Source organism: Mixophyes fleayi, chromosome 5 (genome assembly GCF_038048845.1).
Source record: "Mixophyes fleayi isolate aMixFle1 chromosome 5, aMixFle1.hap1, whole genome shotgun sequence".
In the NCBI taxonomy this organism is placed as follows: domain Eukaryota; kingdom Metazoa; phylum Chordata; class Amphibia; order Anura; family Limnodynastidae; genus Mixophyes; species Mixophyes fleayi.
The window spans coordinates 97,279,986-97,306,131 of NC_134406.1; the positions used below are offsets into that span (position 1 = coordinate 97,279,986).

Sequence of the window (26,146 nt, forward strand, 5' to 3'; positions counted from 1 at the left end):
GCAAAGAGATCATTTAAAAAATGTTGTGTGTGTGCTGACCCTTGCAATTCATTATTTTCATTATAATTCATATTTATTAAATGACATACTGACTATAGATGCTCGGGCTCGTTTTTCGGAAAACCGAGCCCACCCAAACATAGCTGATCCAAGTACCAAGCTTTCGCACGCCCTCGGAACTGAAAATGAGGCAAAACATCATTGTTGCGTTGTTGGATCTCGTGAGTTTTGGATTCTATAAGTACAGCCCTCCATGGAGATCCTGCACCATTTCACAGAGAGACACGGAAGGGTAGCATGGTTGCTGCTAGTGTTCAGTGTAGTTGGGCAGCTTAAACAGAAAGAGGAGGGGTTGCAGTGTTCTTCAAAGTCTCTAGTTACATTCTACAAAGTTATAGCTCACACAGAAACAGGAGAGGTGGCAGTTTTAATTGCTGAAAGACAAATTATAGGGTTGGCACTGTTCTCAAAGGCTCCAGTGACATTTTACAGAGAAATAGCTTACACTGAAATAGGAGAGGTGGCATTGTTCAGTGCTGAAACAGAAAATTAAATAATATGACTGGCAGTGTATTACTACCATGACATTTCACTGTGTCATCAAAATGGATTCCCATCAGGCCACAGAAAGCCAGGAGCACCAACCAGCTGCTGGCAACAGTCATGATGCTAGTAATCCATCTACGTCATTACGGTGGCTAAGTGGTTAGAACTTCTGCCTTACAGCGCTGGGGTCATGAGTTCAATTCCCATCCATGGCCTTATCTGTGTGGACTTAGTTTGTTCTCCCCGTGTTTGCGTGGGTTTCCTCCGGGTGCTCCGGTTTCCTCCCACACTCCAAAAACATACTGGTAGGTTAATTGGCTGCTATCAAAAATTTACCCTAGTGTTTCTCTGTCTGTCTGCCAGTGTGTGTGTATATGTTAGGGAATTTAGACTGTAAGCTCCAATGGGGCAGGGACTGATGTGAGTGAGTTCTCTGTGCAGCGCAGCGGAATCAGTGGCGCTATATAAATAAATGGTGATGATGATGATAATGATCTGTTAAAGCCTATGTTAAAGTGCATAGTGTTTTTAAGTCAGGAAAACAAAAATGTAAAACAACACCTTTTACCTTGGTCAAAATAAAACCCACCTGTAATCAAGGTAAAGTTAAGAACCGAAAAAAATTAAATTGGCAACATGCCATTCTACACACACAGTGGCAAGGAAAGAATCAGGCCTTCGCTTTTCTCTGAGTGATAGTTCTGCAACTGTCAGTGAGGCATCTTCTTGTAAGGTCAGTCATGGTGATGCAAGACCTTGTCAAAAAGTGGTGCCCAAATACTTTTACGTGTGAAAGCCAAGTTGGAAGACAACAGTAAGGTATTAGAAGAACCTGTATGATCAGATTCAGAAATAACACAAATCCCTGAGGAGAGTCTATCCACGAGTGCTACGTGTAAGACCTTTCTGAACTGTACTCATAAAGAAGCCTCCTTTCAGCAGTTCTGCAGATATGTGAATAAGCAACCCAAGTGTAGCCGGTGATGCACAAATTGAGGATGCCACTTTGAAATTGCAAAAGGATTAGGGGGATATTTGTGTCGCTGATGACGGCGCTAATGAGGATGTTGATGAGGGTAATATTGTTTGTGTAAGTCCTGCCCCAGTGGAAGCAGTTCTTGCATGTGATAAGAAGAAGGCCATTATTATGCCTGGGCATAAGGCCAAAAAATCCACCACGTATGTGTGGAATTATTTTTACCCAACTCCTGACAACAGTTGTCTAGCCACTTATAGCATTTGTAAAGCCACAGTCAGTAGATATAGGTACCTTAACCATCTAGGAACCTCATCCATGTTACGCCATTTGAAGCAAATTCATGGCAAGATGTTGGGAAAAATCTGAAACTTATGCTAAAAAAATAACAACAAGCAGTCGAGCATCAGCTAGGTCCCTTCTCTCAGCTAGATCCCGACACTTGCAATCTACACCCACAACACCTTCCTCATCAATATCCTCAGTAGTGATTGGAGTTAGTCCTGCATCCAAGTTGCTAAGGCTAGATGACTCCTCCACTATCCAGGATTACTCAGAAAAAATTTTGAGAGTCAGTCCCACTGCTGCTACTGCTGGTGCTGCTAGGGGTGGATCTTCATCCCAAAAGCAGACCAAGAAGAAGACTACTAGTAGTTTACAACAATTCACTGTTAAGCAATCCTTTGCAAGAGGAAGCAAGTATGAAAGCTTTCACCCATTTGCAAAGCGGATCACAGACGCCATGTTGACTATGCTAGCATTAGATTTGCGTCCAATATCCACTATTGCTACAGCTGGTTTTAGACCGTTAATTGAGGTCTTGTTTCCCCGTTACCAAATTCCATCATGACACCATTTTACTGTCACGGTCACTAGGAGTCTCGACCCATGTTCTGCCAATAGCTGTCTTTACTCACCAGAGGCGCGGAGTCTGAAGCAGCGGCTGGTTTTCTCCAGGGACCCCCGCAAAAGGGTATGAGTTTAGCGGCTTCCGCTGCACAGGTCGCGGCCCTCAGGAGAGTATGGCAGGATTAACAGACATTCAGCTATTCAGGGAGATGGTCGGAGGATAGAACCGACTAGGAGTAGGAGATGCTCTGAGATTGCAGGTAGTAACGCTGGAGTAGTGGAGATGATCTGCGGATAGCAGGTGAGATAAGAAAAGGTGTTGAGATGCTCTGCGGATTGCAGGTAGTAGCACCAGAGTGGTGGAGACGATCTGCGGATAGCCGGTGAGACAGGGAAGGTGTTGAGATGCTCTGTGGGTTGCAGGTAATAGCACCAGAGTAGTGGTGATGATCTGCAGATAGCCGGTGAAACAGGAGAAAGTATTGAGAGGCTCTGCGGGTTACAGGTAATAGCACCAGAGTAGTGGTGATGATTTGCAGATAGCCGGTGAAACAGGACAAGGTATTGAGATGCTCTGCGGGTTGCAGGTATTACCACGGACGTGGAGACGAGGTTATCCGGACAGCAGGTGAGGTAACACCTGAGAAGCTGAGTAGGTAGAAGGAGCCAGGAGGTGAGATACCCACAGCTACCTCAGCAGAGTGAGGATCAAGAACAGGCATTGGGAGTAAGTCGAAGGTGTCTTAAATAGGGAGAGGCTGACAGAGGACCAATGAGGAGTGAGGAAAGTTTATAAAGCTCATTCCGGTCTTGCACATGCGCAAATCCATAAGTAAGATGGCGGACTGCCGTGGCACTGTACGGACGCCGGAAGAGGGGTGAGTGAGCCAGGTCTTGGTTTAGAGGAACCAGAGACCCGGCAAGTGACATTCACTAGAAAAGCTATTCCTCACCTGTACAAGAAGGTTTGTAAAAATGTAATTATTGGGCTATGAAATGTCATTCTACCCACTGTACACTTAACTACAGATATGTAGACAAGCGGAACTGGGCAAACTAAAGATAATATGACTGCTACAGCCCACTGGGTTGGTGTTTCGCCTTTAGAAGCAGGAACAGCAGCAGTATATACCCAACTACATCACATTTTTGGAGGCAGGCTACTCTGTGTATCACCGGCTTCACTAAGAGGCATACAGCTGACAATTTGTTACAAAAACTAAGGGATGTCATTGCAACTTGGCTTATCCCAATTGGACTCTCGCCAGGATATGTCATTTCTGATAATACCACCAATATTGTGAGAGCATTACAGCTGGGTGAATTCCATCACATTCCCTGTTTTGCTCACACAATAAACTTGGTGGTGCAGAGCTTTTTGAAAAATGTCAGGGATGTGCAGGAGATGCTGTCTGTGGCCCATAAAATATCTGGACATTTCCGACATTCTGCCACAGCATGTTGGAGATTGCAGCAGCTACAAGAACAATTTAATTTGCCCTGCCACCAACTGAAGCAAGAGGTGGTAACAAAGTAGAATTCCACCCTGTATATGCTTCTGAGGATGGAGGAACAAGCGAAAAGCCATCCATGCTTACTTCACAAGCTATGATATTGGGAAAGGAGGAGGAATGTATTTTTCACAAGCGCAGTGGAGAAAACTTTCCTAGTTGTGCAAGGTGCTGAAACCATTCAAAGTAGTCACCCTTGTAGTGAGTTCAGGCACTGCTAGCTTAAGCCAAGTGATTTCCTTAATTAAACTTTTGGAAAAGCAGCTTGAGAAGCTGAAAAAGGAGCTAAAACATAGCAATTGTGCTGAGTATGTCAGACTTGTAGATGAATTAGTTTATTCGCTTCATCAGGATCAAACATTTGAAAGCTGATCACTACATTTTTGCGACTGTGCTTGATCCTAGGTTTTTGGAGACCCATGTACCAACTTGCTTTGCAATACCTAAGCTGCCAACCCTCCAGTGTTTACTCGCAAAGAGTTTTCAGCACAGCCGGGAGCCTAGTCAGTGATTGGCATAGGAGGCTACTTCCTCAAAATGCGGAAAAGATGATGTTCATAAAAATTAACTACAATTTCCACGAGGGAGGCCTTTCCCGCCAATTACATCAAAGTACAGAGACTTCTGTAATGATGGATTCCAGCGGTGATGACTTCATATTGTGTGAGGATTATGTAAACACTGATGAGGGCGAGGATGAGGTTGTGGATGCGGACAACAACATCTTGCCACAGTAAGATTCATTAACAGCACTGTTAGTTTAGGTGCCTTAAGCCCATTGTTAGCTTGTTTTGAGGGGGCCCAAACAAACCAAGCACTTCAGCCACAAAAGTGCCACTCCTTGTCGCTGGAGTGCTTGCTTTGTTAAACTGTACATTTCCTTTTCAATATCTTACATAAATGTGGGTGGAAAGGCCCAAGGACAATTCCATCTTACACCATTTTACTTTTCTGCCACTGCTATGTGGCAATGATTCCTAGATGTGCTATGAACTGCCATGTGTTTGTGTCGTTGCTCTGTCACTTACCATCCAGCTCGCTGCAGTCTTTGTCCAAAAGTGGATAAAAATAGCATTGTGACCTGTGAGGTGGTCAAAATTGACTTGAAATGATTGGAAATTAGTGTTATTGAGGTTAGTAATAATGTAGGAACAAAATAAATAGCAAAATTATGTGGTTTTAGCATATTTTAGCTATTTTTAAAAAAAATAGAGATCCAAAGCCAAAACATGTGAGGGGGGTTTTGCCAAAAACAAAACATAAACTTAATCCAGATCCAAAACCAAAAAACGGGGGTCAGTGTACATCTCTAACACTGACTAAGTTGAATAGTTGAGTTTTAAAAACTAAGCATAAAACAATCTGTGGATTTGTTTATGTATAAGTTTATGTCCAACTTTTTTCTCTGCTAACTTAGTATACAAAACTTTTTTCTTATTTTGGAGATGCTTCAGCACAAAGTGTTCTTGCCTATACCCTTATTCTACCTACTTAGGAGAATTGTCCTACATAAGTAGCATGGCCTAAATTCATCTTGGAACACAACGTGATCGCAATTTGCATTTTTTTATTTTAAAATCAGATGTTAATTGCATGTCCGTTTTCAAGCACAAGCAGATCGCTCTGGCTATACCAAACATGCCAATTGTAGACAGACAGAACACACTGCACGATATGCACAATGCATATGTGCACTATAGTCAGAACGCATGGAAAAAACTATTAAATACATTAACAACTCTTAATACTACAATCATTAATAAAAATACATTTATAATTGCTTGTTTTTTTATTTTTACATGAAATATATAAATCGGGAAGTTTGTAATGCATATTGCACATAAAATGCATGTTTATAGTTTATCTTACTTGCAAAAACATGGTCTGACATGTATATATGCCTGTCAACGCTATCAGTCAGGACTTATACCTGTCCTGTAGTTGATGCAAGTGATAAGGCCAAATAACACAAAAAAACAGATCAGGCTCAGAGGGCCAGAACTAATAACTACTGCATATAAAATATAAAACAATAATAAATATATCCAACAAAAAATAAAAATAAGAAAATGGAAAGGCATCTGTCAAAAAAGGGGCTACCACAACCCCTTGAATAAATAGAAATCCACAAATCAAAACATAAGACTCTAAATCCCCATGTAAATAGTGAGACATAAACAACTGTCAGAGTTCACAAATAGGCACAAGCTACAATATAACACAATATAAAAATATTTATTCCATGTATAACACAATAAATCTATAATAAAATTAAAAAAAAATATACAGAGAAAAAGTACAACAAATCTAAACGAATATCAGTAGGTAAAGGGAGCTATCAGCAAACATTTCTTCTCCAGTGTCAATATTCAAAAAAGAGCCATACGTATCAAAGCTTTTTTAATGCATATTTCCTCTCCACGTGAGTATAGATATTATCTCTCAATGCGCATTAACCTCTATTGGTCATCTGACAATCCGATGCATATCAAGAGTCTTGGGGAACACTGCATATGGTACAAGCAGCAATCAATATCAGAAAAGCTTTCAGTTTACCCAGATCCTGGGATAGTAATTTAGAGTAGTACTTGCAATTCCGTCCTCTCCATTGCACTGTCAGGCACAGGTGGCCAATTGATCACTCCTCCTCTCTTAATCCCTCGCTCCAGGGGGTAAATGTATGAACATGCGGGTTCTTCAACATCCGCGTGTTCAGCGTGTTCGGTTTCCCTTTACAATGCAGTGCCGCTTGAAATTTAATCGCCGAACACGCTGAACACGCGGGTGTTGAAGAACCCGCATGTTCATACATTTACCCCCTGGTCTCCTTCAAACAGCGCGATAAGACTTCCAAAGCAGGGTTATGTAATATTCCGCCCTTCAATACTAGCTGAATGGTATATTTTCTGACAGAGCTCTTTTCCACTGAAGGTGGAGAAGAGTGATGAGGAGCGCTATCTTTATGTTTTGAATTGTGGCTAAATAACTAGGGGTGTGCACCGGCCACTTTTAGTGTTTTGGGTTCTGATTAGCTTGAGGTTTTGGGTTCTGATTTGTTTTGCCAAAACACCGGACGAAAGGCTTTGGTTCTGATTTAGGGTTTTGGGTTCTGATTTATTTTTAAAAAAAGCATAAAAAGTGCTAAAATCCCGTTTTGTTTTTTTTCTTCACTCCTACGCTATTATTAACCTCAATAACATTCAATAAGAATCATTTCCACTAATTTCCAGTCTATTCTGAACACCTCACATCTATCTGGACTGCGTAGTGGAGTGGCCCCGGTACCCAATTTGGTACCTCCTCCAACTGGTCTGAATTCCACTGCACAGATGTCTGCTCCTAACTCCTCCAACTGGTCTAAATTCCACTGCACAGATGGCTGCTCCTACATCCTCTGCAGTATATACAGGGTGTAGTTCGAGCGCGTCAATACCTCTTGTTTTTGACGGTGACAGGTCATTTTCATTAATTTTGGATTTGGCTGGAACAGTCAACGTTTTTTAATATCTGATACGCATCTATCTGGACTGCATAGTGGAGTGGCCCCGGTACCCAATTTGGTACCGGGGCCACAATACCTCCTCCAAATGGTCTGAATTCCACTGCACAGATGTCTGCTCCTACCTCCTCCAACTGATCTAAATTCCACTGCACAGATGGCTGCTCCTACCTTCTCCAAACTGGTCTGAATTCCACTGCACAGATGGCGGACACCGGATGCACGTCTAACACCAACATAGCTGTTAAGGCCACAATGAACGTAGTAATAGAAATGGCAGTTCCTCTTTTTTGGGACTGCACAAACAATGAACGTAGTAATAGAAATGTCAGTTCCTCTTTTTTGGGACTGCAAGAATATATTGCTCTATAATATTTTTTATACTTTTTCAATTATTTTTTTATATTTTTTAAAAAAAACAATTTGGGTATTTTTTTTAAATTTTTTAAAGACTTTTGGCTAATTAACAAATTGCTATGGACTTAACAGAAACAAATACAGGACAAAAGCACCACTGGACTCAGCAGCACAGACACTGGCCAAAGCACCACTGGAATCAGCAGGACAGAGCACTGGAAAAAGTACTAATGGACTCAGCAGGACAAAGCACCACTTGACTAAAGTAATCAGCAGGACAGAGCACATCAACCTCCCTCTTCAGTAACCACAGGGAGAATGAAGATGGCGGCCGCGAGCGGGGCATTTATGAGATCCGAGTCTCGCGAGATCCGACGCGAGACTTGGATGTCATAGCCTCGTTTTGCATTCCTTGGGCGGCCGGAAGTACCCGAACAGTGCTCTGATCCCGTTAGATCCGCACTGTTCGGGTGGGCTCGGATTACCGAAATCCGAGCCCGCTCATCTCTATAAATAACACGTACCTCAGAGTTGCCCAGAGCTTGAATCGGATGTATGTGCATGTGATCAAACTCTGCACTCCCTAACCATCCATTGCCTACATCAGAGGTTCCCAAACTGTGCGCCTAGGCTCCGTGGGTTGCCTTGGAGATTTCACAGGGGTGCCTCCGGCAGGGCCAGTGGTAAGCAAGGCGGGGGACTACTTGGTAATTAATTTGGCATAGGGGTGCCTTGAAAATTTTTTGGAGACCCTAAGGGTGCCTTGAACTGAAAAAGTTTGGAATCCACTGGCCTACATGCATCCCCTTCTCTCTGCCGTTCTGCCCTTCAAACGGTAATTAAATTAATGGTGTACTGTGGGTGGGGGCTAAGAACAGGGAGAAGGAGGGCTATTTATTAAGTATGATTACAATTTATTTAATGACAGGGATGGCTGAGGGAAAAAGTTTATTACCAGGGAAGTTTTGAGGGAGGTAAATAGATTTATTATTAAATGGGAATACGATTTAATTTAGGGGCTGGTCGGGGGTAAATAGGGTTATTTATTAAGTGTGAATACAATTATTATTTTTCTTATTTAATTGGGCTGGTTACAGGGAGGGACGTCAAATTAGAAAATGTGGTTGTTACTGATTTAATGCCGGGGTTTCTATATTTCTTGTGCCTATGTTTTTCCAAAAAGGGGCACAAACATTCCAAGAACCATTCCAGGCAGCACCTGAGCATAAGCTACTAGCTGCCACAGGTAGTGAAGATTTCAAGAACAGATAAGATGACATACTATTAAAAGCAAATAGCTATTTTTCTTTTTAAGTGACTTAACATTTGACTTTGTCTCAGCTGATGTCAGGACCCTTTATTTAGTATTATGTAATTTTGTCTTTAAAGAAAGCAACACCCCCACCCACACATATATCTCACTTCCCTGTAATAGACACTTATATAAAAAATATGGGAATATCTACAACATTTATTATATATTCCTGAATTCACTAGTGAGAGGGAAATATAGGAGCAGCGACAGGTATAGTTAGGTGGGAGCGGGGGGGGGGTAAGGAACAGTGGGAGAATAGGTGGGGAGAGAAAGAAGTCACCTTGGATGATTATAAGTAGAGATGATCAATGACCCCCGTGTTTTGGTTTTGTATTCGGTTTTTCGATCTGGATTACCGTCGTGTTTTGGTTTTTGTTTTGCAAAACCGCCATTGCGTATTTTGGTTTTGGTTTTGGTTTTGTTTGGTTTTGTTTTGCAATTTTGTTGGAAAATCAATGTTTTTGGGCCTAAAATAACCAAATTTAGTGCTCCACCTGTTTCTTGGATAAGTAATGTAATTGTAAAGCTAATAAATTATCCAAAAAACAGTTTAATTCTTGGTAGATAGGCCTTCATTAATTCTACACACAAACCAGATTGTCTTCCTCTCCATCAATGCATATTGGCAATGCAGCCATCGTCTTTGGGTGTATATTACACCCTACACTTATAGTTAAATATGTAAAGAAATGGACAAAGGCAGTTTGGTTTCTGTCTCTATCGCCCCCCCCTCCCCCACCCGCCCTCCACTTGTAGTTGAATAGAAAAAAAGCAGCCTGGATAGACTGAACAATATAAAAATAAATGGACCAAGGTAGTTTGGTATCTGTCTGCATCAGATCCCCTCTCCACTAGGAGTAAAATAGAAAAAAAGCAGCCTGGATAGACTGAACAATATAAAATCTAAATGGACCAAGGCAGTTTGGTATCTGTCTGCATCAGACCCCGACCCCATCCACTTGTATTAAAATAGAAAATAAGCAGCCTGCATAGACTGTAGAATTAGAATATTAAAAGACAAAGGCAGTTTGGTATCTGTCTGCATCCTAATCATCCACATCATCATTAGCGCCCTCGTCACCTACACAAATCTTCTTCTCATCCTCTTCTAATTCCAAAGTGGCATCCTCAATTTGTGTATCACCGGCTACACTCGGGCTGTTCAGGCACACATCAGCAGAACTGCTGAAAAGGCCCTTCTTTATGGGTACATTATCAGAATGCTCACGATTAGATATACCACTGTTTGATGGACTATCCAGAGGGATTGGCCTTAGTGTTTTCTTGCAGCTCGGCTTTCACAGGGAATTCAGCCTCATGGCTGGTTATTACTGTGGCAGGGGAACCACTGCTGGTTTTCCTGCTATTGTGCTAACATGCTTTTAGCATATTATACACTTTAAGTGTATTTTACTGAAATGTACTATATAGACTTGCATGTATCTTAAGATTCTTGTGCATACTACGAAAATTGCTTACTTTCTATGTTTACTCTTTTGATGTAAATTGTGTCCAGCTCTACATAAGGCTTTATGTGTCTGCAAAGCTATCTGAATATTTCTTGTGTGTTCATAGAGCCTTACTTTATGTTTCCTCAGAGTCCGTCCCACAACTATAACCCACATGGACATTCTAGTAGATCTGCAACAGCATGATGTAGCGGGTTTACAAACTTTTGGCCACATTGCCCATTTGTTCTAATTATTGAAATTTACATTTTGGGTACAAAAAAGCAATCTTTTGTGTAAGCACTGTATTCTTGCTCATCTAAAGGAAAATCTGATGCCTTTAATCTAAAAATCATATTTTTTTTTTATTTATTTGATTTTGGAATTACATTAGTTTCACTGTGCATTTGCTTACATATGACCTTAGAAAACAATGTCCCATCAAAAGTAATGAACATAATCACCAGTGAGGTAGCGGTAAGTAAAAGGTGTTTTGTATAGTGCAAAACTTCTTTGTTGTCTTCCAAAGCAAATATTGTCTTCTAGGTTACATCTGTGCACATTTAAATTTCTTGTGTGCGCATAACAAAATCTAATGTTACTGTTTTAGAAGCAAACAATCCAGGAGTAGATCAAAGATAATAAAAACACACCAAAATCACTCTTCTGGATAGTCAATTTGTTTACAAGATAGAGATCACAACGGCCTTTTCCCCATAAAGAGTAATTTGAACGGATATTATGGTTTTATCATACCTTTTGCATGATTTTATGTATATGGCCACCTTTTTACCCTTCCATTGTATTATTTCTGTATACAACAATAAAACAACGCCATTGTAGAACAGACACAAGCAAATATGCAGAGTGATATCACTTTGATATTTTTAAGACTACTATAAAAAGAAAATGAAAGCACAGTAAGAGTTAGATTAAAAAACAGCTGAAGCACTGTTACCATTTGCATTGTTGGACAATAAGGCTCAAACATATTGTTACAGAATGAAGTCAAGTCAACGTTCAATTAATATGATCACTGAATTTGTTTTTAACAGCATATAAAAGTTGGTCAAGTGCACAAAAGACCGATCTTTGGAAATTTCTCAAGCTTTGTTTTTTAATATTATTATGTCATTTCTTCATTTGGATTCACAGCAATTGGATCAAGAATTTGCCTACTAAAGTGAAAGCTTTTAAAATTGCCATATGCTAATATTCTGTACCCTTAATATTAATCCTTTATTAAAAATTAATTATTATGTGGCACTGTATTTAAATGGCATGTTCCAAACATAGCACATTTCTTTAGAGATGAGCGCAATCGGATTTCCTGAATCCGAGCCCACCCGAACGTTGCCGATCCGAGTCGGATCCGAGACAGATCCGGGTATTGGCGCCAAATGAAAAATTGAAACCGAGGCTCGGAGTCATAATCCCGCTGTCGGATCTCGCGATACTCGGAACCTATAAATTCCCCGCTAGTCGCCGCCATCTTCACTCGGGCATTGATTAGGGTAGAGGGAGGGTGTGTTAGGTGGTCTTCTGTTCTGGTAGATCTCGTGCTGTGCTGTTTAGTTCTGTGCTGTGCTGTGCTGTGCTGTGTTCTGCAGTATCAGTCCAGCGGTGCTGTGTGCTGTGCTCTGTCAATTTTGAGTTCAGTGGTGCTGCTGGGTCCTGTGTGCTGTGTCCTGTTCAGTCCAGTGGTCCTGTGTCCCGTGCTCTGTGCTTCTAAGGGCATAGTTATTTACCCAATATTCCCAAGTGTTTAAAAAATTTAAAAAAAGTTAATAAAAAAAATATACAAAAAACGAATTAATTTTTTTTTTAATTACAACAAAATTTGCCAAACCAATCCTGCAGTATAAGCCCATTGGTACTGCAATATTACCAAGTTCACACATTCTGCAGTATCTTGTGCTACATATAATGGAGAGCAAAAATTTGGAGGATAAAGTAGGGAAAGATCAAGACCCACTTCCTCCTAATGCTGAAGCTGCTGCCACTAGTCATGACATAGACGATGAAATGCCATCAACGTCGTCTTCCAAGCCCGATGCCCAATCTCCTAGTACAGGGCATGTAAAATCCAAAAAGCCCAAGTTCTCAAAAAAAAGCAAAAAGAGAAACTTAAAATCATCTGAGGAGAAACGTAAAGTTGGCAATATGCCATTTACGACACGTAGTGGCAAGGAACGGCTTAGGCCCTGGCCCGTGTTCATGACTAGTGGTCCATCTTCACCCAAGGATCTTAGCCCTCCTCCTCCCCCCCCTACAAAAAATTGAAGAGAGTTATGCTGTCAGCAACAAAACAGCAAACAACTCTGCCTTCTAAAGAGAAATTATCACAACTCCCCAAGGCGAGTCCAAGGGTGTTGGTGGTTGTTAAGCCTGACCTTCCCATCACTGTACGGGAAGAGGTGGCTCGGGAGGAGGCTATTGATGATGTAGCTGGCGCTGTGGAGGAACTTGATGATGAGGATGGTGATGTGGTTATTGTAAATGAGGCACCAGGGGGGGAAACAGCTGATGTCCATGGGATGAAAAAGCCCATCGTCATGCTTGGCCAGAAGACCAAAAAATGCACCTCTTCGGTCTGGAGTTATTTTTATCCAAATCCGGACAACCAATGTATGGCCATATGTAGCTTATGTAAAGCTCAAATAAGCAGTGGTAAGGATCTTGCCCACCTAGGGACATCCTCCTTTATACGTCACCTGAATAACCTTCATAGTTCAGTGGTTAGTTCAGGAACTGGGGCTAGGACCGTCATCTGTACAGGGACACCTAAATCCCGTGGTCCAGTTGGATACACACCAGCAACACCCTCCTCATCAACTTCCTCCACGATCTCCATCAGATTGAGTCCTGCAGCCCAAGTCAGCAGCCAGACTGAGTCCTCTCCAATACGGGATTCATCCGAGGAATCCTGCAGCGGTACACCTACTACTGCCACTGCTGCTGTTGCTGCTGTTAGTCGGTCATCTTCCCAGAGGGGAAGTCGTAAGACCGCTAAGTCTTTCACAAAACAATTGACCGTCCAACAGTCGTTTGCCATGACCACAAAATACGATAGTTGTCACCCTATTGCAAAGCGTATAACTGCGGCTGTAACTGCAATGTTGGTGTTAGACGTGCGCCCGGTGTCTGCCATCAGTGGAGTGGGATTTAGAGGGTTGATGGAGGTATTGTGTCCCCGGTACCAAATCCCGTCGAGATTCCACTTCACTAGGCAGGCGATACCAAAAATGTACAGAGAAGTACGATCAAGTGTCCTCAGTGCTCTGAAAAATGCGGTTGTACCCACTGTCCACTTAACCACGGACATGTGGACAAGTGGTTCTGGGCAAACGAAGGACTATATGACTGTGAAAGCCCACTGGGTAGATGCATCGCCTTCCGCAGCAACAGCAACAGCTGCATCAGTAGCAGCATCTACAAAATGGCTGCTCGTGCAAAGGCAGGCAACATTGTGTATTACAGGATTTAATAAGAGGCACAACGCTGACAACATATTAGAGAAACTGAGGGAAATTATCTCCCAGTGGCTTACCCCACTTACACTCTCATGGGGATTTGTGGTGTCAGACAATGCCAGTAACATTGTGCGGGCATTAAATATGGGCAATTTCCAGCATGTCCCATGTTTTGCACACACCATTAATTTGGTGGTGCAGCATTACCTCAAGAGTGACAGGGGTGTGCAGGAGATGCTTGCGGTGGCTCGCAAAATTGCTGGACACTCTCGGCATTCAGCCAGTGCCTACCGCAGACTAGAGGCACATCAAAAAAGCATGAACCTGCCCTGCCATCACCTCAAACAAGAGGTTGTGACGCGCTGGAGCTCCACCCTCTATATGCTGCAGAGGATGGAGGAGCAGCAAAAGGCCATTCAGGCCTACACAGCCACCTACGACATAGGCAAAGGAGTGGGGATGCGCCTGAGTCAAGCGCAGTGGAGACTGATTTCCGTGTTGTGCAAGGTTCTCCAGCCGTTTGAACTTGCCACACGAGAAGTCAGTTCCGACACTGCCAGCTTGAGTCAGGTCATTCCCCTGATCAGGCTGTTGCAGAAGCAGCTGGAGAAAGTGAGGGAGGAGCTGGTAAAGCATTGCGATCCAACAAAGCATGTAGCTCTTGTGGATGAAGCCCTTCGTACGCTTTGCCAGGATCCGAGGGTGGTCACTCTTTTAAAGTCAGAGGAATACATTCTGGCCACCGTGCTCGATCCTCGGTTTAAAGCGTATGTTGTGTCTCTGTTTCCGGCGGACACAAGTCTACAGCGATGCAAAGACCTTCTGGTCAGGAGATTGTCCTCTGAAGAGGACCGTGACATGCCAACAGCTCCACCCTCATTTTCTTCCACATCTATGGCTGCGAGGAAAAAGCTCAGTTTTCCTAAAAGAGCCGCTGGCGGGGATGCTGATAACATCTGGTCCGGACTGAAGGACCTGCCAACCATTGCAGACATGTCTACTGTCGCTGCATTGGATGCTGTCACAATTGAAAAAATGGTGGAGGATTATTTTACTGACACCATCCAAATAGACATGTCAGACAGTCCATATTGTTACTGGCTGGAAAAAAAGGCAGTTTGGAAGCCCCTGTACAAACTGGCTCTATTTTACCTGAGGTGTGAGGAGGAGGAAGTACACACTGTAGTGGGAGAGGAATCAGAGGTTGAGGATGAGGACGACATCTTTCCTCAGTAGAGCCTGTTTAGTTTGTACAGGGAGAGATTAATTGTTTTTTTGGTGTCGGGGCCCAAACAAACCAATCATTTCAGCCACAGTTGTTTGGTAGGCCCTGTCGCTGAAATGATTTGTTTGTTAAAGTGTGCATGTCCTATTTCAACAACATAAGGGTGGGTGGGAGGGCCCAAGGACAATTCCATCTTGCAACTATTTTTTTGGCATTATGTGACCATTCAACAGTCGTTTGCCATGTTCAAAAAGTAAAAGAAAATGTCAACAAATTAAAAAATTTAATCAAAAGTTAAATGCCCTGTCATTATTTAAAACAAGAGGGTTTGACGTGCTAGAATTAGTGTAGTGTTAATATGTTATAAACACTACACTTGGAACTTAGAGGAGGTATTATGGCCCCGGTATCAAATTTAGTACCGGAGCCACCCCACTACACAGGCCAGAATTTTTTTTTGGGAAATTCAGAGCCGTGGAGGGTTTTTTATTAATTATATTGTGGTAACCACTCCTCTACGCAGTCCAGATACATTTATTGGTGCGATTCATACAAGTTCAGGGTTTTTAAATTATATTGTGGTGACCCACTCCTCTACGCAGTCTAGGTACATTTTTTGGTGCGATTAAGACCAGTTGATGGTTTTCTTATTATATTGTGGTGACCTACTCCTCTACGCAGTCCAGGTACATTTATTGGTGCGAATCATACAAGTTCAGGGTTTTTAAATTATATTGTGGTGACCCACTCCTCTACGCAGTCCAGATACATTTTTTGGTGCGATTAAGACCAGTTGATGGTTTTCTTATTATATTGTGTTGACCTACTCCTCTACGCAGTCCAGGTACATTTATTGGTGTGAATCATACAAGTTCAGGGTTTTTAAATTATATTGTGGTGACCCACTCCTCTACGCAGTCCAGATACATTTATTGGTGCGAATCATACAAGTTCAGGGTTTTTAAATTATATTGTGGTGACCCACTCCTCTATGCAGTCCAAATACATTTATTGGTGCGAATCATACAAGTTCAGGGTTTTTAAATTATATTGTGGTGACCCACTCCTCTACACAGTTCAGGTACATTTTTTGGTGCGATTAAGAACAGTTGATGGCTTTCTTATTATATTGTGGTGACCCACTCCTCTACGCAGTCCAGATACATTTATTGGTGCGAATCATACAAGTTCAGGGTTTTTAAATTATACTGTGGTGAACCACTCCTCTACGCAGTCCAGGTACATTTTTTGGTGCGATTAAGACCAGTTGATGGTTTTCTTATTATATTGTGGGGACCACTCCACTACGCAGTCCAGAAAGATACCTCGTTGCAACGTTTTGGACTAATAACTATATTGTGAGGTGTTCAGAATACACTGTAAATTAGTGTAAATGCTTGTTATTGAATGTTATTGAGGTTAATAATAGCGTAGGAGTGAAAATAAGCTCAAAAACTTGATTTTTGAACTTTTTATCCTTTTTTCAAAAAAAATCAGAATCCAAAACCTTAAATCCGAACCAAAACCTTTCGGCAGGTGTTTTGCGAAAGAAATCCGAACCCAAAACATCACGAAAATCCGAATCCAAAACACGAGACACCAAAAGTCGCCGGTGCACATCCCTACATTTCTTATATAAAAATGGCCTTCTGTTCTACTCCTAGACCTTCTTACCAAGATATTGAGCAGTAAAGTTACTATTCTTGAAATATTGCTGGGGCACAGAGATCAGATGTATGCTGCATCATCCACTTGGACCCATGAACAAAGGTCCATCACCGTTATAAGTTCACCAGGTAATCATGCTCAGGAGGTGGGTTTATATTAAAATTTGTCGGTGAATGTCCCCTTGAAATTTTACAATATCTTACTTTAATGCACACATCTATTATTAACTGTCAGTAGACATTTATACTTTAATATATATGCCATTTATAAAGAATTTCTGAAAACATTTTTGAATAAATACTAGTCATCTTTACAATTTGCAAGGGTTACAAAACTGCAGTAGTTAATGTTTTTTTTTTTTTATAGATTTCACTTGCTAAAGTTTCACTGATAGACAAATAGCTACTTACCAAGTATGACTACACTGCTATATTTTATAGCTTTCATTTTTGCCTTTGATATGAGTCCTCTGTGACTGTAACTGGTGCAAAACTTCCCATCTAGAAAAAAAAAAAATAGAAAACAAAATTGTGTGTTTAACCATTTTACATTGCACATGAATTATTAAATGAAACTAGTAAGTTTTTATAATACAGATAAATAGTTAATAATTGCAAAAAGTAGAGTTGGGAATTTAAGTTACAATGGAGATATTCTGTTCATTATACTTTCTATTGTTAAAGGACAAGTCCATTTACAAATAAGGGGCTTTCATTAACCATATTGAGCCTAATTCATTAAGGAAAGCAAAAAAAAATAGTAACTTTGAACCTTGGCAAAACCATGTTGTATTGCAGGGGGAGGTAAATTTAAAACATGAGGACAGATTTATAATTGGAATAGAGCTTGTCCTAGATCAACTTTAATATCAGTGTAGAAATAAAGCTATCAAGTATTTGCGTCCTACATGAAAAAACAGCCACAATTTTCCTTATGTGCAAAATAATAAACTCATTTGCACCCCTTGCATTGCAACGTGGTTTTGCCAATTTTCAAAGTTACTCATTTTTTTGCTTTACTTACCGTAATGAATCAAGCCCATTAGGCCCAAATACACATATTTACCAATTCAACATGGTACTTGTGAGCTTTAGTTTAGAAGATACAGCACTGTCTGTGCTCTTGTGGAGTAATACTGTTTAAGTTTTGCTGCTCTCAAGTACTAGTGTTTTGCAACTGGCCTGTCCTCTTACACTGCAAACCTAATTCTGTGTTACCTTCTCAGAATGTGACCTCTAGTGAAACCATGCTACCAGCAAATTAATGAGGATGTCCAAGGTAAAGACAGATATTTTTAGTGCTCTAAATGGAGGCATACAATGAATGATGGTAGCTGTAGTTTACTACCACAATCATTGCACACAGTGCTTTGATTTCACTGCATGTTACCCTTTCACAACTATGCGTTTTGAAAATATATAAAGCCTAAGAACTGCGATAATAATTCACAAAAGAAACTATAAAATTATTTCTGGGGTCACAGAAATAAAGCAAAAACTTTGTTGGCAAATATTAACTGTATTAAAGCAATTATTTAAAGATGTATGGCCTGATTCATTAAGGATCTTAACTTGAGAAACTTCTTATTTCAGTCTCCTGGACAAAACCATGTTACAATGCAAGGGGTGCAAATTAATATTCTGTTTTGCACACAAGTTAAATACTGCCTGTTTTTTCATGTAGCCCACAAATAAATACTTGATAGCTTATTTGTACACTGAAATATAAAGTTGATATTTGTGTGCTACATGAAAAAACAGGCAGCTATGTGATGCAAATTATGTGCAAAACAGAATACTAATCGCACCCCTTGCATTGTAACATGGTTTTGTCCAGGAGACTGAAATAAGAAGTTTCTCAAGTTAAGATCCTTAATGAATCAGGCCCGTAATTACTATTTAACATGTTTGCATAAACTATGTTTGGAAAAATTTTTCTTTGTTGAATGAGAAAACCTTTACCTTCTGAGGTTATTTTCAAAGCGCACCAAATGCACTCCACAAAAAGCCTTGGTATTGTATTGCTGTGCCCTCATGGTCTGACCACTTAACATAAAGGTGAATGCCTACACTCCACTCATGGGAGTCACCTCCACAAACTAAGAGCATGCCAAGTGCGAGTGGAGAAGCAACAAATATACTGAGGTGCACTGTGCAAAGTGTAAACTTCACATCAAAATCCAGTCTACCACTTTAAAACCAGCCTTTTAATTAACTAAAATGTTTTAATTTTTCTGAAAATGCTGCTCATTTTATGGATTATATTAACCATGAAATTGAAATTGGGACTGTCTTTATTACATATGGCACTTTTGTGTGTCCAAAGCCTTTTATTATATTGCTTGGAGTGCGCCTAGAAATGTGCTTCTCTACCAAAGAGTAACATAAAAGTGTAAAATGTGTCTCATCAAAAATATAGATTGAGCACCATAGACCAGAAACTCTGAGAAGATGCAAATATATTCAAGTCATTCAAGTCATTCTACAGAGTTAAAATAGTCATGCAGCCCTCTGCACAGCAAGGAGTGCCCCTAAAATGTGCCCTTTTCATAAAATGTTGATTTTGCACTTATTTTTGTGACATATTTTGCCTGATAGTGTGTTATGCAAATGTGTCCTGACACGCTGGTTGGAAATTACTTATATATGCCATCAAATGTATATGCCAAGTGAAGAGAGGCAGTCACCTGCAGGGCTTCATTCAATTCAATTTCTGAAATCCTAGATAGTGCATTTTAATTTTTGATCGGTTTCTTTTGAATAAAGTTGTATTTTAATGGATTGGACTTCTGGTGAAAATATCAAAATTCTATGCATTTTATATGAACATGTCAAGTTTGCACGCAAAGAAGTGAGTGGGATCCTGCTGTCTTAACTGGAATTGGCTAGACTTCCCTAGAGGCACGGAGTCTAACAGGGTGGAAAGTATTCACCAGGGAATCCCGCAAGGGAATTTGGACTTAGCGGCTCACACCCTGTAGGTTGCGGCCCTCCAGGGAAGTTCCCAGTGTAACAGGTGGGAGAACAGATCTAAACAGCACACAGAGAGATACAGTTCAGGTATCAATTGATTATAAACTATTACCACTTAGAAGTGGAACATGAATGCAAGTTCAATGGAGTACATAATGCACTGCAGATGATGAACCGCGGCAGTGTGCAGAAGGGTAGAACCAATCAACGCAGTTCCACAATGTAAGCAGAATACATAGTGAGTGGCTAGGGCTCCTAGGAAGTGGGATACAAATACAGAGTTCACTGGAGTGCAGAGAATACTGCGGATGGTGGAGCACGGGTTTTATACAGGAGAATAGACACAGTCAATGAAGTTAACGGTTCAAGCTGAAACGTAGTGAGCATTAGCAATGAGTACCACTAAAAGTAAAAAAGAATGTAAGTTCGATTGTATCCATATATGCAATAATGAAGAAGGGACACAGATACCACCACCGAGATGTGGAACGAGTCGGCAATGGTCAGCAATCCATGCAGAGTAGCTAGCGGGTGTTGATAGCAGAGATAAGCGGAATCAGAAATACAGCAAAGATGAGCCACGGCTTACCACAAGAGTGTGGACCAATTCAGCAGTAGACAGTGGTGCATGTAGGAGAGCTAGCGGGCGTAGACCACAGCGATACCACAGATGAAATTGAACAGATAAACGGAGATCAGCGAACACTGAGTAACAGCAATTGATGACCCACGGCTTACCACAGGGATGAGGAAAGAGTAGCAGCAGTCAGCTATGTGTGCAGAGTAACTTTAGCGGGCGTTGATCACAGCGATTACCACAGGTAAGTGGAACAGGTGAGTAGAGATCAGCGAACTCCGAGTATGCAGCAGCGATGACCCACGGCTTACCACAGTGATGTGGAAAGAGTAGCAACAGTCAGCAAGGTATGCCGAGTAGCTTAGGAGGCGTTGATCACAGCGATTACCACAGATGAGTGGAGCAGGTGAGCAGAGATCAGCAAACTCAGAGTATGCAGCAACGATGACCCACGGCTTACCACAGGGATGTGGAAAGAGTAGCAGCAGTCAGCGGTGTATGCAGAGTTGCTTAGCGGCCGTTGATCACAGCGATTACCACAGATGAGTGGAACAGGTGAGAAGAGATCAACGAACTCCGATTATGCAGCAAAGATGACCCACGGCTTATCACAGGGATGTGGAAAGAGTAGCGTCAGTCAGCGTTGTATGCAGAGTAGCTTAGCGGGCATTGATCACAGCGATTACCACAGATGAGTGAAACAGGTGAGCAGAGATCAGCAAACTCCGAGTATGCAGCAACGATGACCCACGGCCTACCACAGGGATGTGGAAAGAGTTAGCAGCAGTCAGCGGTGTATGCAGGGTAGCTTAGCTGGCGTTGATCACAGCAATACCACAGATGAACGGAACCAATAAGCAGAATAGATATAATGGGAACAAGCAGCTGAACCAGGCCAGGTGTAGGCTTGAAGAACCAGCATTGGATAGGTGAAAGAAGAAGCCTTATAAAGGAGGGCTGGCCAATAGTAGAATGACTAAAACCACAGGTGAAGTAATCACAGATGTAAAGCATGGCTGACAGCCTGTACCAAGAAGGTTTAATATGAGAATCAGTGCTTTGAGGCTCGGGTGGAGATACCCGGGGAGCGGAGTGTAACAGAAGATGGGGACACATGGCCATCTCTGACCTGAAGTAAATGTTACTGGTGTCATAGACAGTGGGTGAAGTCCCTGCTATGGATGTGGTCACACTGGGATGTTAGTGCATAGCACTGGCTCATTTGAGAGTCTTACTGTGTGACCAGTCTTCACCAGGGACCCTAACAAGAAAATCATTTACTTTGTGTCAACAGGTTGTGATCTCCAAGTGTATGCTACTAGGCAACTGCTAACACAGGAACAACTAGGGAAACACAACACAAAACAAATTTGAAGATAAGTCAAAATCCAAAAAGGGTCAGGATCACAAGCAAGCAGAAATGACCAGAAAATATTCCAGATCTTTAATGAAAGACCAGACAAATGACACTAGATAACACTAAATAAAACCTAATAAATAACAATGAAAACATGTTTCTTAGGCACCATGCTGTGCAATTAGTGCACTGGCGCACCTACGACTGCAAGTCAGATACCACCAAGGACTAATCCCTGCTTAGAAATACTTTACAGAAATATACTGATATTGGTTGAGTTTTTAATTACACCAGTTTTATAAACGTTACCAATGATTCTTAAAAGTCGGAAAAATCATGCTAGGTTTATGTTACTGTTAATTGGAATTGCTGAGCAAGGTGACCTGCCTTCCCTATGTGCAGTGCTGCCACAAATAAGTTGTGACTTCTAAAAAGTGTGATTTTTATTGTGGTTTTCAATAAGGATTTTTGCTTTGCTGTAATGATGATAGTCTCAGGCAGCTAAAACATTTTAGCAGTAAAGTAATTTTTTCAAGTTTTCTCATTGATTTAGTATTTTCATGTAATTTTCCATAATTTGGAAAGTTCTTTAAGAGTTAATATTGTATAAAATAATATTTTTGGCCGGTGGGTTGAATAGTTCTTCAAACCCAACCTTGGGAGATACGATTATCTGTACTGATACAATAAACTTTAAAGCTTAGAAAAGCAAGAGTTTTGAAATATGTTTTTTCAATCTACTCCTCTCTATATAGTATCTATGACCATATAAGGACCATGATGTATCATCATCATCATATATTTGTGAAACATCACAGCTTCCACAACACCATACAGTCAGCAATGCACAAAAAGAACATAGCACAAATAAATATTTAAGCAACAAAACAAATAATAGCAGAAGACACAAATGGACAAGTTGGTGAGGACAGGAGATGGGAGGTAGAGAGGGACCTGCTTGTGAGAGTTAACATTCTAGAGGGACAATAGGGATGGTGGAAATCTGTTATGGCCTACGACCACCTAGATGAGCTTTTAGAACAGAATAGGGTAGAGATCTTCACTTGTAGCAGCCGCTATTCCCGCAGAGCTTTATGTGCTCACAAGTCCTCGGATGCCCCCAGGTCTTAGGCTCAGAGTAGTAAAGGCTCATCAAAGATGGCCACAGCGCTGGTGGAATCAGGGGAGCTAGCCCGGCTGGAGCGAGTGGTCAGAGGCAGGCCGAGGTCTGAAGCAAAACAGTGAGGTACAGAGTTCTAGCCAAAGGTCAGGGCCACAAGCAAATAGTGGAGTCCAGATAACAAGCAAAAGGTCAGGGTCACAGGCAAACAAGCAAGGTCCAAGGTACAGGCAGAGGGTCACAACAGTAGATCAGATATGCAGGAACAATACAGCAGGTCAGCAACAGTGTAGGACTGGAATGCTATAACCGGCAAGGAGGCTAAGCCCCCCCTGCCTTAAATACTGAATGTAGCCAATCAGGGCCTGGCTCTGCAACCAGCCCCAGGTACTGCCTAATGAATAAATGGAGGGTTAATTATACCGCAAGCTGTTTTGATTGACTGCTTGCGGGCCTGGCTGCCCTGTGTTGCAGGACGCGCCACTGGAAGGTTTTGTCCAAGCAACGGCTGGGCCAAAACCGGAAGTGACGTCCCGGCCATCAAGGAGACAGCCAGGGTGCCAGGTGGAGAAGGAAGCGAGTCGTGGCGGTTATGAATACCGCCGTGGCTCGTAAAAAAATCGTGTCGAATGGGCAGGTGGAGAGTGGATAGTTGTCTCAGGATGTGGTGTGGATAGGCAAGGATGAAGAGGTGAGTTTTGAGGGAGTGCTTGATAGAGTGTAGGTTAGGGTCAAGTCTGGTCAGGGATGGTAGGGAGTTCCAAATGTGGTGAGCAGCGCTGGCAAATTCCTGCAAGCAGAAGTGTGAGGTGGAGATAGGAGAGGAAGAGAGGCAAAGGTCATTGACAGAATGGAGTGGGCGTGGAGGCTTTCTTGACAAGGTTGGAGATGTAGGAGTGGGAGGCTTTAAAGAGAGCTTTATAGGTTATGGTAATCAGCCGGAATTGTATACTGGATTGAATGGGAAGACAATGGGGGCCTTTGCAGAGAGACATAGTAGATGAGAAACATTGGAAGATTAGACGTGATGTCGCATTCAGAACACACTGCTGGGAGGACAGAGAGGAGGATATTGAAATAATTAAGGTGGGGGGTGACAAAACTGTGGGCAAAAGTAATGTTAGGAACTTTGAGAGAAATAGGAGGAGTGGATGTGAAATGGGCAGAGGAAAGATGACAAGCTCAGTCGTATGGTATTTGCTGTCCAAGACCAGGATCAAGACATGAGTTTTACAGGAACTTGAGATTCGGACTTAAAATATATAATGTAATTATCTTTTTGCACCACACCAAACTGATTTACTTTAAAAATATTTTTCACTAATTGCTCTTGTCTGCATTGATTTACCTACTCAAATGGTCCTAAAATAAAAGATAAACTGGGCTGCGTATATGTGTGGCCAGTGGTGCTGGCTTCCACATAGCAGCTGCAGCATAAGGAAACTATTAGAAGCACAAATAGCTGCTGGACTTACGGAGGATCATAAGGGGAGTGGTCAACAGAAGGAGTAAAATGACTTCACTATGTACTGTCAGCGGGCATATTACCTTTTTTTTCCATATTGAGAAACCCTTTGTCATAAGCTTTTGAGTTTATTACAAAGAAAATAATATTGATTTAATGAAGAATTTATAATTTATTCCTTACATTCAAAACACAATTCTAAGTCAACTAAAATTATCCTCTCATGACAGGTATCCAATTATGAAAACTTCTTGAAATGTTAGACTGGAGGAATGTATCTGTCACTGGTTCACATCTGAATATCATATACCAGTTGCAAAGTGAAATGTCAGGCTGCTGATTACCTGAATGACAGGCATTAAAAAGGAACTGCTACTTTAACCAGGAATGACAAAAGAAAAAAAGTGTTCCTGTCTATACTTTTCTTAATGATCAACAATTACTAATGTTCCTTCTACTTTCTGTTAATGTCATGTACAATTAGATAGAAAGCAAAATTAATTATTCCCCTCTCCCTCATTTAAAACATGTGTTGTCTGATATCCTTTGCACTTTCAAACTCATGAGCTACTGAGCTAGTGTACTAAAACTGAAGAGAAATTGTGGCTGATGTAGAGGGAGTAATATGCAAGTTTGCATAGCGTATTGTGCACAAAATCACTCTGCAGATGCCCAGAAAAAGGGTCACATGTATATGTGCCTAAGCAGTGTTGAAGTTTAATAATTGGATGAAGGTGGTAATCGATATTTTCTGTACACTAAAATCAGTTGTGATGCAATTAGTACGCATTTGAAGAATTATTATTGCAAATAGCAACATGCAAATACGTTTAATCTATTTATTTTAGTTAATATAAATATAAAGTGATAAAGAGGCTAAATAATGCTTCCAACTTACAAATTACATCAAGTTTGGTATTAATCTGTTTGCATTTGTATGAGAATGTTTTCGGTGTTATTTATGAGCGTTAGCACCCTGCGAATGCTAGTTATAAATAATATTTTTCATACACCAAATAAGCAGCACACATGGATCATAAAAAGCAGCTTATACAGGTCTAGAGATGGGAGCCTGAGGGCTAGAGATGCTCAGGCTCAGTTCCCCGAGAACCAAACACACCCGAACTTAGCAGATCCGAGTACAGAGCCGAGCCGACTCAGTACTTTCACGTGCCCTCGGAATTGAAAACAAGGCAGAACATCATTGTTACCTTGCCGGATCTCGCAGGTTTTTGATTCTACAAGTACTGCCCTCCACAGCGATCCAACGCCATTTCACAGAGGGACAGCACGGTTCCTGGCAGTCTCTACTGCAGTTGGGCAGCGTCATAGCTAGAAAAGAAATAGGAGGGGTAGCAGTGTTCTTCAAAGTCTCCAGTGACATTCAGGAGAGCTCCATTGCTAATTGTCATTGCTGAAATAGAAATAATAGGGCTGACAGTCTTGGTCTTCTAAATCTGCAGTCACATTGCACTGTGTTAGATAGATAACACACAAAGAGGAGAGCTCCATTGCTCATTTTCATTGCTGAAATAGAAATAATAGGGCTGGCAGTCTTGGTATAAATCTGCAGTCAAATTGTACTGTGTTATATAGGTAACACACAAAGAGGAGAGCTCCAATCCTACATTGCTTATTGTCATTGCTGAAATAGAAATAATAGGACTGGTAGTCTTGGTCTAAATCTGCAGTTACATTTTACTGTACGATAGCTCACTCAAACAGGAGAGGTGGAAAGGTTCAGTGCTGAAACAGAAATTGTAATAATAGGGCTGCCAGTGTTCTTAA

General features: G+C 41.4%; 1 protein-coding gene across 1 annotated transcript in view; it reads right to left on the reverse strand.

Annotated features, from left to right (window-relative positions):
• Positions 1–26,146, reverse strand: part of NPSR1 (neuropeptide S receptor 1) — a 322,819-nt gene that overhangs the window by 66,597 nt on the left and 230,076 nt on the right. The window contains exon 7 of the mRNA XM_075211286.1: positions 17,278–17,367. Coding sequence (XP_075067387.1) covers positions 17,278–17,367 — 90 coding nt within the window. The remainder of the gene's footprint in view (positions 1–17,277; positions 17,368–26,146) is intronic.